Consider the following 16,259-nt stretch of genomic DNA (forward strand, 5'->3'; position numbering starts at 1 on the left):
TCTCTCTCTCTCTCTCTCTCTCTCTCTCTCTCTCTCTCTCTCTCTCTCTCTCTATGTCTCTCTCTCTTTCTCTCCCTCCTCTGCCCTTGAGTCCAGGTAATCTTCTGGTCACATTAGCTCATATACTGCTGTCCCGCAGCAGCACATCCAGCAGTCAGTGTCGACCTGTTGGCTCACATTTCCTTCCTGTTTACTGCTCGCCACTTCTGACCCACAGGGGTCACAGCTCCATTGCGTGTCCCCTGGCTTGTGTTACCTACTGGCTTCCCCAACCTTGTCCCGCTTTCAGCCGTGCTACCAGCATCCCCCCTGCCCCCACCCGCTTTTCTTCCTCCACTTGATGTCAGCATGTCTGCAGAACAGAGGGTCAAAAACTGATAACAGCAGATATGGATATGATAATGATCTCATTAGTGCTGTCTCTGCACATGTCCCGTGTTTGTGTCTTTATACATAAAAGTGTTTAAGTAATGTGCTCATATAGGAGCAGCAACAATGTTGATATTATAATAAAAGGCGTTTTTGATTTAGTTCATGATTTATTAATGAGATAAGTTTTAAGAAAAACAACCAGGCTCACACTCTGGGTCTTCACCCTGGTTAAAAAAACGTTTTTATTTTCTTATGAGCAATCCATGCAAGCAATAATGGTTTTTAATTAGAATCTTGACATTACTCCTGCTCCTCCAGAATATGTATAGATGCTTGAAGCTTGCTTTTACATATTTAAACCTATTTTTTCCCCAGCAGTTCAACCTAAGAATAAATCGTCAGCACACCACTATCATTTACACATACATATGCTCAAATATACATCATCACTTTTGAATCTACACTTAACTCTCGCAGGTTGTCTCTTACTCTGTCTTAGCTCATACACACATACATAGACATTGTACTTATAACTTGCGGGAATTCAACTGCTTGTTTCACTATTGAACGCTTGAAGGTTGAAGTTGAACGGGAAGTTGCTCAACATCCTCCTGATCAGATTCTTCGCATATCTTATCAATCTATCTATAATTTTGGCATCCTGTTTCACCATGCTGTATCTTTGCAGTTTCGCTCTCTGCTGTATTCTGTACACACCGCAGCTATTTCAGTTCTGTCCATCTTGGAAGATCCCTTCTTCTGTTGCTCTTTCTTTTCCATATCTGAACCGAAGGTCTAGGATAGGGGATCTGGTGTGTTTTACTGTGAATGTCTCTGACTGATTTATCATCTGAAATGGTTGCTCCTGTAAGTGTAACATATCAAATTGCTAATGAATCAGTGTGGTTTTATCACCTTGTTATCACTTCATAGTGACAGTAAACTGTCTAATACAATAAGACACGTAAAGGTCTCTCATAAGCAGTGCTTGGATTGAGAAGGAAAACATTTAAAACCTCTATCGTCACAGCACATGATATGAATCAAGTAGTAATTGGTATGACGACACATCCTACATCTGTGACCAGGACCTCATACTAATACCAGTGTTTGCCTCATAGTTCTGAGTAGCAGGTATCTGCTGTAATAGTCAGGTTCTCCCTGTAATATACAGATAATTGAAATGACACTAAGGTGGAACCACTGAAAGAACTTGTGGCACTCTGTATTTTGGTGCCTCTAGCAGGGGGGTGAATGGTGAGGTGGTTGTTAATTTTAATCCCATGAATCCTGTAAATGCAGAGGATGAAAACGCTGTGTGCTATTTAAATTCTCTTGTTTGGGGGGAGTTTCAGAGTTGTGAGACATCTTCTGTCTGAGAATTTGGGCAAGCGTATTAAAATGGTTCCTCTTTAATATATCCTCAGCAAGATCTATCAGACAGACCTGGCAAAGGAGCACATGAAAGGCTAGCATTCTGAGCTATAGCATTCTGCAGAGTTTGCATTTATTTCCCACTGTGCATCTCACACACACACACACACACACACACACACACACACACACACACACCACCTCAACTGGATGGATATATTAACAAGTTCCCTGACGTGTGTGTGTGTGTGTGTGTGTGTGTGTGTGTGTGTGTGTTTATGTGCATATTTAAGAGTCTGTGTCTGATCTCAGATTTGATTTTTTGCAAATGCATTGGGTTTTGTTGCACACGCGCACGTGTGTGTGTGTGTGTGTGTGTGTGTGTGTGCGTTTGTGCGTGTGTGTGTTTTGTTGCCCTATCCCAGGCAGCACCAAGGTTCAGCTGGGTTTATTTACAAAGCTGAGGTCAGGTGTCACTCGATCCAGCCGCGGTGACACTCAGGTGGCCATCAAGGTCAACTCCTCTGCTTTCTCTATAGCTCGATGGCTATAAACTCATTGACACACACACACACACATACACAGACAGACTTATACTGTAATGTATATACACTAAATCAGAAACCCTTTGTTTGTAGGACATGTCTCTCTCATATACCTGACATTAGCTCTCTTTTAACACTATGTTAGATAATATTAAGTGAAGATTTAAGGACACCTCTGAAGTGTAAACGGTGTGACTGTGTGTCTGCACAGGTGTGTTTATTTTGTGCATAGGCACATCTCGATCATTGTGTGCATATATAGATTCCCACCTCTTAAGGGTTAATTAGACCTTCACTTTATGCATTTATGCAACATTTCAATAACCCCCTTAAAAGCTAGATTTCCAACATACAGTATTTTGGGGGTTGTGGTGTTGTCATGTTATCCTGTGACATACAAGATCATATACAGACATACACTTGAATGGAAATAATGAAAAGAGCAAGGGGACTTGGGTTTTATTATTTTATTTTCTCATTAATTTTGGTAAATTGTACATTTATTTTTGCAATACAGCTTTACGATCTGTCTAAAATATATGGAAAAAGAGAAAAAAAACATGATGAGAATGTGGATCTGTGGACCGGGGCGAGTCTTGTAAAATAAAAATAATCTAACAAGTTTCATCTAACCAGATGGAAAATGATTGACTAAACTAAGACAGCCCTTGAAGCAGTGGAACAGGGGCAGGTAGAGGAGGTCTCAAGATGATTTGGAGAAAGGGAGGTCAGTTGTTTAGGACAAGACCATGGCCTGGAACTCTGTGGAGAAAAGAAACGGCATTAGAGACATGTGACACCTGCTTACTGCTCTCATCTGTCTGACACCTGCCCCATTGCAACTATAAAATTTTTGCATTTTATGTAAAGTAACAATAATGACATGAAACCATAAGAAAGAAAGAAAGCAGATATGCGCTCTTATGTTTACATTATGTCAGTGACTAATCTGAATCACAAATGCTCTTTAAAACATTGTGTATGTTTCAATTTTAAGTGCCTACTGCATTTCTCTGTATTCTTTCTTAGTCAAGAGACTTGATTGGTGTCTTTTTGATTATTTAATACTTGTTACTGTCTCTCTTTCTAGCATTACTTACAGACCATGAACAACCATGCAGCAAATTTAATCAATTTGCATTCAACTTAAAAATGTATTTGTGGAAATTGTTTTGCTCCATAAGCACAAATGCACACGTATGTCTTGGGTTTAACAGGTTTATCAAATAGGCATGGATCCTCTCACCCTCTGCTCCAATCCGGCCATCACTATCATCATCAGCAGCACACAGGAAGGCTTTGGTCTCTGTGTCTGTCAGAACGCGAGCCCCAGGATTAAACCTCTGGAGGAAAAACCTGGCAAACACAGAGTCACAGACAATTACAGACAAAGCTTATAGTTAGAGGCACTCCTTAGTAACTACTGGGTACTGTGCATAGCAATAACCACAAAAGCAGTAATCAGGATCCGACAGAGAGGTTCAATAAGTCCTAATAGAGAATCTTCTAGGTGTGCACAGGTAATGTGTGATGCAAAACAAGTAAAGAGGATGATTTTAAACTGCACTGTAGGTCAGTCAAGCAGTTGCCTTCAGATATCAGGTTGTGCTACTTAAATGTCTTCTGCTGTACAGCCAGAGAACAGCACTCTTACAATAGTTTCAATGGTTTACATTATCCCACTAGTGTTATTCGACTTGCATTTTGCTTCTGTCATCTTTCTTGAGTGAGCTGTGACCATAGATGATTGTCATAAGTCAGTGAAGCACCAGTATATGCAAAAAGCTATTCGAATCTCATAAAAGTGTTTACAGTAGTATTTTAAGGCTTTGTTTTGATTTAGTTCAGTTAGTGTCATAGAAAATGTGAGTTTGTGTCAAGAATTTCATGTCAGCCCTAAAAAGTTGGATGAACTAATGACAGATGGTCCTCTTCTCTACATCTCAAAAATTTCATGAAAACCATGAATGGAATTTTTAATTATTTTCCAGCAAGACATCTTATCTCTTCACCCGCTGGACTGAACCAGACTGGCAAAAGAAGCTGCTAACCCCATTGGATCCTGGGCACAACAAAAAATTTGTAGTTTGTAGAACCAGCTGCTCACTCACTTCAGCTCTTCCTCCTCAATGAAACCACTGCCATCATTGTCCAGGATCGCAAAAACTTTCTTCACGTCCTGGGGGGTCTTCTTGGTGAGGCCACACATCTGGAAGAACTTCTTGGGGCAGAAGGAGTCTGGTGCTTGAGGAGAAATAGGGAGCAGAGTCAGGAGCAGAACAAGGTGACTAAATCTTCCCATCAGCTAACCATATTCCAATTTAATTTCAATATTTAGTGTAAGTATAGTGTAGTGTGGAGTTTTTTCCCCACTAAACTAGAATTAAGACAAAGTCTCAGTATTATCAGCGAATCCCCAAAATGTTAATGTTGAATTTTGGAGACAAGTGGATTGATGACTCATAACTGAATAGGTATTATTAAGTGTGATGTAAGTCACTTAATGTTCTTGCTCAGAGGCACATAGCTTGGAGAAGATATTGGTCCTAAATTACCTGTAGAATTGTATATATTTTACAGGTTTTAGAAGCCAATTGGCTTTGATCTCTTTGTCTAATGGCTAATGCCCAATTGATGCTCATAAAATCATTGTATTCTAGGTTACATTGTACTTAACTTAGCCCTTTATGTCTTTATGCATCTTTTAATTTCTTAATCTAATAATTAAGCATGGTGACTGCAGGGGCTCCAGCAGAAATACTGTATAGAATAAAAAAAAAAAACACAGACAATGAAGAAAGCAATAATGATATTGGTGGAAGACGATACCTTGGCAGTCCTTGATAGCACTGTCGATGGCATCAGCGGAAAGGATAGATGAGAGCGACATTTTATTCCTGTAGGAGGAACAACCGTGGTGAATTATTAACACATTTAGCCAGGTACAGCAGCAAACCTTCTAACTAGGCACTGATGGAGAGCAAAAGGTATCCAAGTGAAGATACTGTCACTGACAAGTCAGCGCAATAACGGGCCAGGAGAGAGCGACCCGGTAATGCAAGTCCTTAAATCTTAAGAGTAAGGTTTTTTTTTATGAAAGAATGTAAAATAATGCCATCATAACTTCATACAAAGCATTAACCCCAACCGTTGTCATATCCCAAAGATTTAACAGAATAGAAATAACTTTTCCGTTCTTGCTTCCTTTTAAGTCTGACCTAACAATTACTTCACCTGTCATTGAACTAGGCAGCCACTAAAGTGCATTAAAGTGCGCCGAATACAATCTATAGGAGCCAGAGGATCCGTCCCTGCACAATCTTTTTAGATACATTTTTAAAAAAGCAAACACTTTCTATCATAAGCGACTTCCTGGAATCCACAGAGCAACTTACCGTGTTAAGGGTTCTCGCCCGGTCGGTGATGCAGCAGAGAGGTTAAGGCTATGTGGTGATGCTGTCCGTCAAGGCGGATTTATATAGGTCTGATTGCAGTGACAATGGGGATTGCTTGAGTTACCTGTCTATGGATCAAATTCTAACTGCCCGCCCCTGATCCAATTTCTCAGCTAACTAATTAACCTTTACTATTTATAACGCCCAGGGGCAGAGAGACCGGACCGTGGACATCTGTAACGCCCTTGTAAATAGCAAATTAAGTTAAAAAGCGCATTCTTCCCCCCTCGTCCACCACTCCCTCCTGTCACCCCAGCACCCCTCCTCTCGCCTTTAGAATTATAGCCTACAGTACAGTAAATGCAGGTAGACTCTAATGTAACTGCAATCTCTCTCTCTCTCTCCTTTTTCTCCCTCTCTTGCTGTTTTTGCCCCTCACCCCTACCCTTTCATGCAGATATCCTTTTACAGGCAGCAGTCCCAAAACGAGCACATCTGAGCACTGCAAAATGCTTCTATCATTGCATTTGAGGTGAGAAACATAATGTCAACTGACATTGAAGCTTTCCATGTTAGTTTTGATGTAGTCTTGCAGGAAGAACATATGTCTTATGACACCTTTTTCTTGGTTAAAACAAAACAGCATGTGCACCATTATTGGGTGATCTACTATAAAAGGTGAGACCATACACGACCTCTTTGTACCTGGTGCACAGGCATACCTGCCTCAATCTACCTCTTGCCTTGGACTTAAGATATCTACCTGCCCTAGTTGATCAGCTGCAGACTCACAGCAGATGGGGTTCAGATTATCTTCAATATAAAACCAAATACACATTATATCTGCTTATCACTGAATGTCAGGGACGTCGGTGCTTTGTAACCTTCTCACCGTCTCACGCTGACAGGGGGACAGCCTCGCTAAAATGCTTTGTCAACTGTGCTGATAAAGGGACCCGAGGTCACCCTCTCCTGTCGCTGTCCTGTCCCGCCATGATGGTGATGATGATGCATAATAATGTACAGTGTCCCCGGTATTCACACGGGCCATTTAGATAAAGGTATGGCAGAGGTCAGGCTTCGTTCGTTTGTCCCATTTGGTCACCCTGTTTCTTTCTGGAGACCAGGAGCTGCACACTGAGCTCTTTTGTCTGTCTGTCCATTAGTCCAAGTTGCAAAATGATCAATTCTGCTGTTGCTCAGGACATTTGTGGCCCCCAGCGAGTCTGACACACAAACAAATTCAGGGATCATTGAGCACATTCCTAGGAGAGTGTTCACTGCAGCACACGGAAAAAGAAGGTCACTTCTCTCCATAATACAGCATGCAGTTGCACTGTGTGGGGTGGAGAAAGACATATGCCCTGGTGGAAATGGTATTTCTTTCGAAAAATACCTCTTAATCAATTTACACACAACAAAAACTGATAGATTAGGCCCCACTAAGCTTTGAACCAGGCTTGCTAGAATCAGAGTCTAAGCACTACACCATCACCGCGTCCAATGACATGTATTTCCCCAATGTGTCTCCAGAAATATCATCTGCAACCGGACACTGAGGGATATCCTTCAATATAGCCAAAGGCAGGGGCACCGCACCACCTTTCTCACATTAGAAGTCAGTCACTCCGTGCGCACGAGCGCCTCTTGGCAGCTCTCTCGCGCGCGTCAGCTGGCGACCGAGAACAACAGGTAAAGTCGGGGTGATGAGGTGTCATGACATGTGTGTAAAGGTCCTCTTAAACATTATTTAAAGGTCGTAGGACAGAAAACTTTCGTAAGCAGTAGAAATGCGATACGGTGCACAGAATTCCACTGTGGCCTGGGAAAAAGGAACCAACATTTTACTTTATTTTATTTTATTATGTTTATTTATAAGTTATTTCTAAAGAAACCGTGTTATGTAACAATCACGAACAGGCGCTTTGGGCATGAGTTTTACGCACAGGTGACGCACAGTGGCTTTTGTATAATGCTTTGGCAGCGACCTGCCGTCTTTCATTATTGAATAAAAGCTTGTAGTACGTCCGGTGGTTTGTCATTGTCAACCTTTCCTAAACCTAATCCCGGTGCCAACTTGTTAATGGGGCCCTTCAACAAGTGATGTCCGATAGTCTTCTGTGAGGTTCCAGTGGAGCTGGACTCCTGAGGCAAAGAGAAACTCAATCATCTCCTCCAGACTTGTGTGTGAAAAAGAGACTAAGGACACCGGATCGAGAGCAGTGGTGCGACTTTACCCACATACCCGGTGCATGATGTCATGCGCCATGTTGATACCTCGCAGACTATACTGTTACTTGGCGATCATTTATTCATTTACATTTGCTAATGTTCTTTACGAGTGTCACTCCCGGACATATAGGCCTTGATCGGTCAGGGACAATCGGACTGAACTTGCAGCTGTTAGGCTACTGTTTTATTTTTGTATATATCACACGATTTTATTCTGTCCCCTCTGACATCACATCATTTTTACATGTCAGTGTCACAATACATTTTAACAATATTTTTGTTCAATGAGATTAAACGAAACTACATTTAAAATCAAACAGAAATCTCATTTGCTTTTGTTTAATCTCTACAGAACTATAGCAGTAATCAGTTTCAAGAAAATAAAGCAGTTGAGTTGAACTGGAAATAAATGATTTTATTTAACGAACGATATGTTTTTTCAGTAATAGTTTCACGAAAATGTGAAGACTCGAGCATGTGAAACATGTTCTTTTGATTTCGTCTTTATGTATGGATGTATGATGAGTGTCCCACTTTCGTGAATAGATAAATAGATAAGTTCCCCATGACTTAAAGTCAGGCTCTTCTGACTGGAGGGAATCAAATGTCTGAACAATTGTTTTCATTTCCAGATGATTTAACGCATCTGGTCTCTGTCCGCTGCCCCAACTCCCACTGTTAGTGGACGTGACTCCATCTAGTGGCTACTGAATGGAGCTGCGTGACTACTTAGTTACAGTGTTTGTGTGTGTGTGTGTGAGTGAGAGAGAGAGAGAGAGAGAGAGAGCGAGAGAGCATGAGTCTAATATGCAACTGATAAAATATGGGGCCTAATTGATTGTTATGATGATATGATTCAATAGCCTAACATGCCTGTAATTTAGTCTTGGCAATAATGTAACTTCAACATTAAAGCTTATTTTGTAAAGCTTATTTAGCCCATTTGAATTTTGGGGAGAGAGAGTATTAATAGTAATTGGTCTACATCGTTTTGATTATAATTGCTTTCTTGTTATTTATCCACTATTATATTCTTACGTAGGCCTATTTGGCTACATGTCATGCTAAAACAGCAAACTGTAATTGTGTGTATGTGTGTGTTAGAGAGAGAGAGAGAGAGAGAGAGAGAGAGAGAGAGAGAGAGAGAGAGAGAGAGAGAGAGAGAGAGAGAGAGAGCAGGAATTTGCCCTACACAATTAGTCAGATGATGTTCATGAATTAAAAAGACACGGGTCATTCATAAAGAATAAACAGCCAATAAGACCGTAGCAAAAGAATAATTTATTCTTTTTTTACCGTCCGTTCCTGGAAAGTGCATCATAGATTTTACAGTAAGCAAAATTCATATTTAAGACATGAACACAACCGAGCGACATTCACAATCATCATTTCTGGACAGTGTGTTGCATAGGAGGAAAGGTCTCTTAAGCAAATGTATAAAAATTATTTATATTCAGATGAAAAGGGGGGAGGTCGACGTGGGCATTGTTGTTCCATCAGAGCGGGTGTTGGTCAGTTGCCGCTTAATGCTTAACCAAGGCAGCGAACTCTACAAGGAGGGAGAGACAGAGAAAAAAACGAACAGCTGGCATGAGTTTCACCAAAAAATATTTAAACAATGTCTTTGCAATCTCAAAGAGCAGATGAGAGCCCGTACCGTCAACGCCAATCTTGCCGTCACCGTCGGTGTCACCGGCCTTGAGGAAAGCCTTGGTCTCGGCGTCGGACAGTGCGCGTGCACCTGCCTTGAAGTTCTGCAGAAACAGTCTGCGCGAGGACAGAGGCGGTGGTTAGTTCACGGTCCCCAGCTCCCATTGGCTGAGACACACTCATGCAAACTGGCTGATCATTTTCTACACTGATGCAGACGTTATCTATCTATTGAAAAGCATTCATCACTTATTGGACGATTAATTAAAAATGATCAAAGATCGAGGGTATTCAGCAATTTGGAATATTTGATCACTGTTTAGTTCCCTCCATTAGATGATATTAGTGCTAAATTAGTAGCTGATAGGACAAAAGATGCAATAATGTCTTTTTTTATGGTATGGAAATCTGTGCCAAATCATTTCATCAAAAATCTAAAAACTATAGCTATGTTCTGTTGTTCAGGACAGAAGAAGACACCCTCTGCTGTTGTGGTCGGTGCGTAGCCGCAGGTGTATGTCTTACTTCAGCTCCTCCTCCTCAATGAAACCGCTCTTATCCTGGTCAATGATGGCGAAGGCCTTCTTGACGTCATCGGAGGACTTGCCGGACAGACCGCAGGAGTGGAAGAACTTCTTGTGGTCGAATGTACCAGCGTCTGAAATCACAGCGGGTTGTTAACAAACATCCACATACAGTAGCAGGATTTAAAAAAAAAAAAAAAAAAAAAAAGCACTATTGCGCTGTGATTGTCTCTTAAGGAGTCACCTTTGCATGCATCCAGGGCTGCAGCGATCTCAGCATCTTTCAGACCTGCGAAGGCCATTGTGATCTGCTGAAACAAAATACAGACGTAATATTAAATGTTTAAGACAGAGTATCGCTAAGTAATAATCACGGGGGAGCCCCAGGGGAACTTTGGGGATATTGTGGATCATGATTCCCTATATAAATATTTCTTGATTTGATCTTTTAGGATAAGAACTGAATCCCATTAAATAGACACTGCATATCGATCACATCATCATTAAAACAAAAGAAATTCACTCCATAATTTGTATAACAGTCGCCAAAAAATGCAATAGAGAAAGAGTTTAGAAAGATTTATTTAAGACAAATTATTCCTTTCACTTCTTCCTGAATGGGAAGTCCCATTCAAGAGGCTGATATTGTTCCCTGCTACAACGCTATAGATGCTGGGAGGTCTGACTAGTAATCCATGTCTTCTTCAAGCAGCTGACGCTGGTCCCTCCCGCAAAAAAACCCGCAAAACTCATTTCTTTCTTTAGATGGCTTCAATGTGGTGCGAAGTCCTTGTTAAGTGTTAAAAACCATTAAAGATGCCAAACGTGATGCTGTGTCTTTGTCTGCATGGATCCCGGGTTTCTTTTCTCCTTTTCCTTCAAACTCACCTCTGATGTCTTGGTTTTGTAGGGTACAGATGATACAGACAAGACTCGAGTCGACTGCAGTGAAATTCCCGGTGCTCCCGGTGACCTTTTATAGTTTCACTCCATCGAAATCCGAGGCAAAAGATAACTGACACCGTTGAGAAGGGGGTGGTGAGAATTCGTCCCGCAGCCAGAGAGCGGTCTATTTTAAGTTTCACAAATGAAGACGCTTAAAAGGTGCGTTTGAAGAAGTCTTGCATATCCCCCCCAATGCTAAGAATAGGTCTACCCACGGCTGAGGAGGACGAATTGGAAGTGCTGCTGGCAACACACAACCATATCCAAAAGGGTGGATACTGAGCATGCATACATTAGAGCTGGAGTAAGTGGCAATAATTGGTTGTTTTCCCTCTTTTCGTGTGACAATGTTGATTTGGATGGCATGGACTATCCCATTCATAAATGTACTTCAAGTCTACTTTGCGAATTTGGAGGAATCAGTCGTTTTTATTATTTAGAAAATCGATTTATGTCTTGAAAATGTGTGCACATCGGTCTTGGAATGTGCAAAATTAAATTGTAGTTCAAGCTGCTTTTGTTGTCGACATGCTTAACATTGGAATAGTCTACCTGTTATTGTCACCTCATAGTCATAATGAGTATGGGCGATATTGTATTTGGCAAGTGCAATAATTTGTGTTTTTTGTCAAATTTAGGCTGTACATTTTTTTTCCAATATAAAAATCAAATCAAGCATACAGTAGTTATAATTATGATGCATGGAAAGAGTACAACTTTTCCAAATTTCAATCAGTACCATTTTAACTGGAAAGTCAATTTTCTTTAATTTCGTATTGCACAAAGCCCCTTTTCTTTGTAAGTCCATGTACCATTCATGTTATTCTAACATGTTACTACGCTTAAAAGCACCTGGTAATGTTCATGCTGTTAGGTAATAAAGTTTAAAAAAGGGAGGAATTCTGAATAGTTTTGTCTTGCTTATAGAATAGCTTTAACCTGTAGGTGGCAGCACTGTCTTGTGCGGTATCAAATCACTTTGCCTCTTTCTGTTTTGACCACCAGTTGATGGTAACAAGCCCTGGATGTCATTTGACAGGGGTTTTACATATTGCTGACTTGCAGCTCCCATAACATTCATAAGCTCCCCTGGAATTGTAATTTGACTTTAATATGACTGATGAGCTCTTCAAATTTCTTTCTAGGCCAATACATGTCTACAAGAAAATTGAATAAATAAATTGATTGATTTGTAGAACCCCTCAGACCAATAAATATCTATATCTTTGCACCAGTTTTAACTTGCTGAAAGATCCTGCTGATGCAACAGTGGCTGTTAATAGCCTTCCTGTTGCCACAGCACATCATCTAATTGACTACACAGCAGTTGTTGGAGAGGAAAAAAAAAACCTTGGAGCAGACAACCTAATTACACTATGTGTGACAGCTATCCCTTTGCAAACCTCCCTGTATCCAGGAAGTATGCAAGCAAAGACCGAGGGCCATTCCCAACATGTTTGCCAGCTTCTGGCCTGAGTCCAGCTAATCTCCCCTTCTCATTAACCAATTATCAAAACAAGTGCTGGGCAGGTCAGTTCAACCATCTCTCAGCACCTCCCCAGTATTTAACAACCCTGGCAGGTGCATCACTTCATTCCCAACCCACTGTGTTGACATAACCACTATGTGAAGTACAGTGGGCTGTGCACAGTTAACCAATACAAAGACGACTGACCTGAAGGAGTTCACTTTACACCAAAAGAGTATTTATTCCTGGTTTTTCACTCTTCCTCAAAAGTGCAGATGGTTTTGTACAATTTGCACAAGTCATTTTTCATAACATTTAACACATCCGAATACCATTAACAGTAAAAAAAAATGTGTTCCATGTTGAGAAATAGTCCGCAGGCAACTCATAAATAAGGTATAAAAAATATTCTTTCAGCTGATGGTTACTGAATCTTGCAAGGAGCTCGCAGTTCCATGAAAAGAAGTGGATCTTGGTCAATGGAAATTTATGCCTTTACAAGGGCAGCGAACTCTGTGAAAGTAGAATAAAACTGCCATTAGTAGTGAACAAAATGTATTCAGATTCTCATGTCATTACAGTGGTATGATCTAGTCTAATTGGACTCACTCTCTGACCAAAAGTCTTTGCAGACATTCACTTTTTGAAGTATGTGAATGGGTGTTAATAATTTAACTGTGGTGCAGATTAGTTTCGAGTCCGCTGTTAACAGCCTCAGAATGAAATGAACATGTATTCTGATACATTCAAAGATATCAAGGAAAGTGAAAGAATTCTTACCTTCGATTCCGATCTTGCCATCACCATCACTGTCACCAGCGGCGAGGAAAGCCTTGGTCTCCTTGTCAGTGAGTGCTCTGGCGGTAGCAGAGAAGTTCTGCAGGAAGAGCCTGATAGGTGGACAAAACAGCAGGAGTTAAAATCATGTAGATCTCAGTTTGTGTCAATTGGTCTGTGGTAAATCACTATGCAGAGTGGGTTTCTTACAGATATTCTTGGTTTTTCTAATTGTACAGTTTGACAAGCCTGTCCATAAGGTTTCAAATGTACAAAGTCCTAAAAACCATCTAGCTTCATTAAACATTTATTTAGCTTCTTTAGTGCAGTCAGTGTGTTGTTTGACCCTCAGATTTTCAAGCTAAGACAGAAAATCCAATCCTGTTTACAAGACTGATTTTGACCTAGCTGGCACACAGGCTGTAATATTAGATCTGGTATATATTTTGGACTAGATGGGCAAAAGCACTTAGTGTCAGTTTTAAGTGTCCATTGCTTGAATGTCTTACTTCAGCTCCTCCTCCTCAATGAAGCCGCTGTTGTCCTGGTCAATGATTTTGAAGGCGTTCTTGACATCATCTGCAGACTTGCCGGCCAGTCCGCATGCCTTGAAAAACTTCTTGTAGTCAAAGGAGTCAGCACCTGGAACACATAGTTAACACCATTAGCACCCTGCATGAGCACAACACAGGACTTATGATAAGTACCAGTGTATACGCCAAATTCTGAAAGTGAGAATTTAGAGCATTGTGATATAGGTCAAAATTCCATTTGCAATGAAATTTAATCATATGTAAATAATAGTAATAGCTATGAAAAGAGAAGTAGGTGCAGCATATTGCATCCTAATTCTGAAATGTAGTTTCATTACTATATCCTAAACGAAAAGAAGTCAAGCTCACTTGCGCAGCCATCCAGAGCTGCTTTCATGTCAGCATCACTGAGAACACCAGCGAAGGCCATTTTTTATTCTATGAGAGGAGAGAAAACAGGGTTATTATCAGCTTTACAGATATTATATAGGGGTCATATTGGTACATTGCAACTAGCCTTCTTTGAAAAAAGCAAGTCTGAATCACTGATACATTGCATCTGAGAGATTCTGAAGGTCTAATATAGAGTGAGAGTTGTGTTCAGAGGATTTGATGTGCTCATCAGTGGTTACCAGTGTTTATTTTATCAAACAGAGCCAGGTCAACAGTGGACAGTCATTATCTTCAAAGTAAATTCATTATTCTATTCTTTCTATTCCTTGTCTCTAGTTTGACAAGTGAATAAAAGTTCACCCATTATTAACACTGTATTGCAAAGCGTCTAGAAATATAAAAGTGTCAGTATTTTCAGCCATTTTAAATTCCACCTGTTTATTTTGGCCACGGTTGAACAAATTTACTGATTTAATTAGCAAAGGCTGACACACAGCGTCTCCACTACTGTTTTTTATGGGCCTCAAGATATCTGATCTCAGCGCAGGCCAGACTCTGTTTATCCCAACACGTTACGCTGCTATGGCACTAAATAGATGATGCTCCCACTTGAGAGGCCAAACCACAGCACCACGAATCACTGCCATGCAATGCAGCTGAAGGGGGAAAGCAGTGGTGTCAGACGCGTCGACAGTTTTAGGTGTAATGTATTTCTTTGTCATCCGGTTAAAAGAGTATTGTAAAATAGCGCAATTATCATCCACAAAATGCTGATCCTCTGAAACCAAGTGGCCGCATTTGGCCTCCTCTGACACTGATTGCATCGTCCTGCGGTCCGCGTTGTCAGCTACGTTGTTTCCATTTCTCTCTACAGTTATAGTCCACGGAAAACTCCTTGTCTGAAGCCCTTCCTCCCAGTGCAATCTGCCAGAAATCAGCGTGGGCTTTTTGCGCGGCGCACTTCCCACTCACCTTTGCGTTGCGTTGAGGCGAGTGAAAACCAAGGCGGACTCGAGTGAATGTCTCAAGCCCCTTTCCCTCTCTCTTATATATGCTTCAGCAACACCATTTACAGAGCTTTGAGTCTCAGTATCGGGTACCAAGATGCATGGGTTTCGAAAAAATGTGTCTAGTAGTCGCGACCTATTTTTAGGTGAACAAATGAGGCTACCTCCATGTGTGCGGGGGGCCTAGGCCTATAGCTAGAGGTGTGGAAACCCGAGCGCACTGACTTCAAGGGCCATGTTGCACTCCTATGATTTAGAGCCAACATTCAAAATGCTGATTTTGACGTTGCATGTTTCATCCAAGAATATAGCCTAAATTAAGTGGACAGAAATGTGTGAAAGTGCTTATAGGCCATAGTTCATATTTCCTGTTTAGAAAAACTCGGAGCCAAGTGCCATTTGATATGTTCACTTGAGGACTCGTAGCCAATTTCACTGCTGCTCACTGTCTCAATTAACGAAGGATGGTTCATTCACATAACGTTAAAGAGAAATGACCTCTTAAAAGATAAATGACGGTGTAGATCGGTGCAAGGAAGGACTGCTTAAATACCATTTTTAAAACCACTTCAACCCAAAAAAATCTCAACCCAACCGGTCAAGTCAGATGGCCGCCCACCTAGAGCTTGCTTGAGGTTTCTTCCCGTCGAAGGGGAGTTTTTACTTACTAAAATGAAATAAAAATAAAAGAAAGAGTACGGTCTAGACCTGCTCTATGTGAAAAGTGCCCTGAGATAACTTCTGTTGTGATTATATAAATAAAATTGAATTGAATTGAATTGAAAAACAGTTTTGCTTTTTATCTTCTTTGTGTTTTCACTATGTGCTTGTTATAATGTATATAGTGTGATTTTAATTCTACCTTCCCTGGATGTCATATAGTCCATTCTTGTGCATTATGAACGTTTAGTGCGTCTGTCCAACTCAGCCTATGTTATGGTATACTTTTTATGTTTTTATAATACCAGCATAATATTTGATAGCCTACTCTTTTATGTGTAGCCTGCTCAGTAGTGAATTTGCCTGGTAATCTCCTATCATGTT

The 16,259-nt window shown here is 40.8% G+C and overlaps 3 protein-coding genes across 4 annotated transcripts; all 3 read right to left on the minus strand.

Moving 5' to 3' along the window:
- Positions 1 to 2,807: 2,807 nt before the first annotated feature.
- Positions 2,808 to 5,917, minus strand: pvalb8 (parvalbumin 8). The gene is made up of 5 exons (XM_042393053.1): positions 5,687 to 5,917; positions 5,121 to 5,188; positions 4,403 to 4,535; positions 3,538 to 3,647; positions 2,808 to 3,053 (listed from the first exon to the last, which is right to left on the minus strand). Exons 2-5 carry the CDS (start codon positions 5,179 to 5,181, stop codon positions 3,028 to 3,030), a joined length of 330 nt encoding a protein of 109 aa, XP_042248987.1. The 5' UTR covers positions 5,182 to 5,188; positions 5,687 to 5,917; the 3' UTR covers positions 2,808 to 3,027.
- A 3,262-nt stretch (positions 5,918 to 9,179) lies between these two features.
- On the minus strand, positions 9,180 to 11,087 carry LOC121884762 (parvalbumin beta). 2 transcript variants are annotated; one of them, XM_042393750.1, is made up of 5 exons: positions 10,981 to 11,087; positions 10,337 to 10,403; positions 10,094 to 10,226; positions 9,576 to 9,685; positions 9,180 to 9,467 (listed from the first exon to the last, which is right to left on the minus strand). In XM_042393750.1, the coding sequence occupies exons 2-5, from the start codon at positions 10,392 to 10,394 to the stop codon at positions 9,442 to 9,444; spliced, it is 327 nt and encodes a 108-aa protein (XP_042249684.1). In that variant the 5' UTR covers positions 10,395 to 10,403; positions 10,981 to 11,087; the 3' UTR covers positions 9,180 to 9,441. The 2 variants fall into 2 exon arrangements, with proteins under 2 accessions (XP_042249684.1, XP_042249685.1); XM_042393751.1 differs by having other exon boundaries at positions 10,337 to 10,400; positions 10,981 to 11,086.
- Positions 11,088 to 12,721: 1,634 nt separating this feature from the next.
- Positions 12,722 to 15,615, minus strand: LOC121884761 (parvalbumin beta-2-like). The gene is made up of 5 exons (XM_042393749.1): positions 15,181 to 15,615; positions 14,185 to 14,253; positions 13,792 to 13,924; positions 13,286 to 13,395; positions 12,722 to 13,018 (listed from the first exon to the last, which is right to left on the minus strand). The coding sequence occupies exons 2-5, from the start codon at positions 14,243 to 14,245 to the stop codon at positions 12,993 to 12,995; spliced, it is 330 nt and encodes a 109-aa protein (XP_042249683.1). The 5' UTR covers positions 14,246 to 14,253; positions 15,181 to 15,615; the 3' UTR covers positions 12,722 to 12,992.
- Between the last annotated feature and the right edge of the window lie 644 nt (positions 15,616 to 16,259).

The sequence above is a fragment of the Thunnus maccoyii genome, chromosome 18, assembly GCF_910596095.1.
Source record: "Thunnus maccoyii chromosome 18, fThuMac1.1, whole genome shotgun sequence".
NCBI lineage: Eukaryota > Metazoa > Chordata > Actinopteri > Scombriformes > Scombridae > Thunnus > Thunnus maccoyii.

Bases quoted from the DNA above. Each gene is read 5' to 3' on its own strand.
- LOC121884761 (XM_042393749.1), bottom strand. From the start codon at position 14,245: ATGGCCTTCGCTGGTGTTCTCAGTGATGCTGACATGAAAGCAGCTCTG. The intron at 13,925-14,184 runs GTGAGCTTGACT...TATGTGTTCCAG, and splicing joins AGCTCTGGATGGCTGCGCAA to GTGCTGACTCCTTTGACTAC. The intron at 13,019-13,285 runs GTAAGAATTCTT...CTACTTTCACAG, and splicing joins TGGCAAGATCGGAATCGAAG to AGTTCGCTGCCCTTGTAAAG.
- LOC121884762 (XM_042393750.1), bottom strand. From the start codon at position 10,394: ATGGCCTTCGCAGGTCTGAAAGATGCTGAGATCGCTGCAGCCCTGGAT. The intron at 9,686-10,093 runs GTAAGACATACA...GTCCTCGCGCAG, and splicing joins ATTGAGGAGGAGGAGCTGAA to ACTGTTTCTGCAGAACTTCA. The intron at 9,468-9,575 runs GTACGGGCTCTC...CCCTCCTTGTAG, and splicing joins CGGCAAGATTGGCGTTGACG to AGTTCGCTGCCTTGGTTAAG.
- pvalb8 (XM_042393053.1), bottom strand. From the start codon at position 5,181: ATGTCGCTCTCATCTATCCTTTCCGCTGATGCCATCGACAGTGCTATC. The intron at 3,648-4,402 runs GTGAGTGAGCAG...TGTGTTTGCCAG, and splicing joins ATTGAGGAGGAAGAGCTGAA to GTTTTTCCTCCAGAGGTTTA. The intron at 3,054-3,537 runs GTGAGAGGATCC...TTTTCTCCACAG, and splicing joins TGGCCGGATTGGAGCAGAGG to AGTTCCAGGCCATGGTCTTG.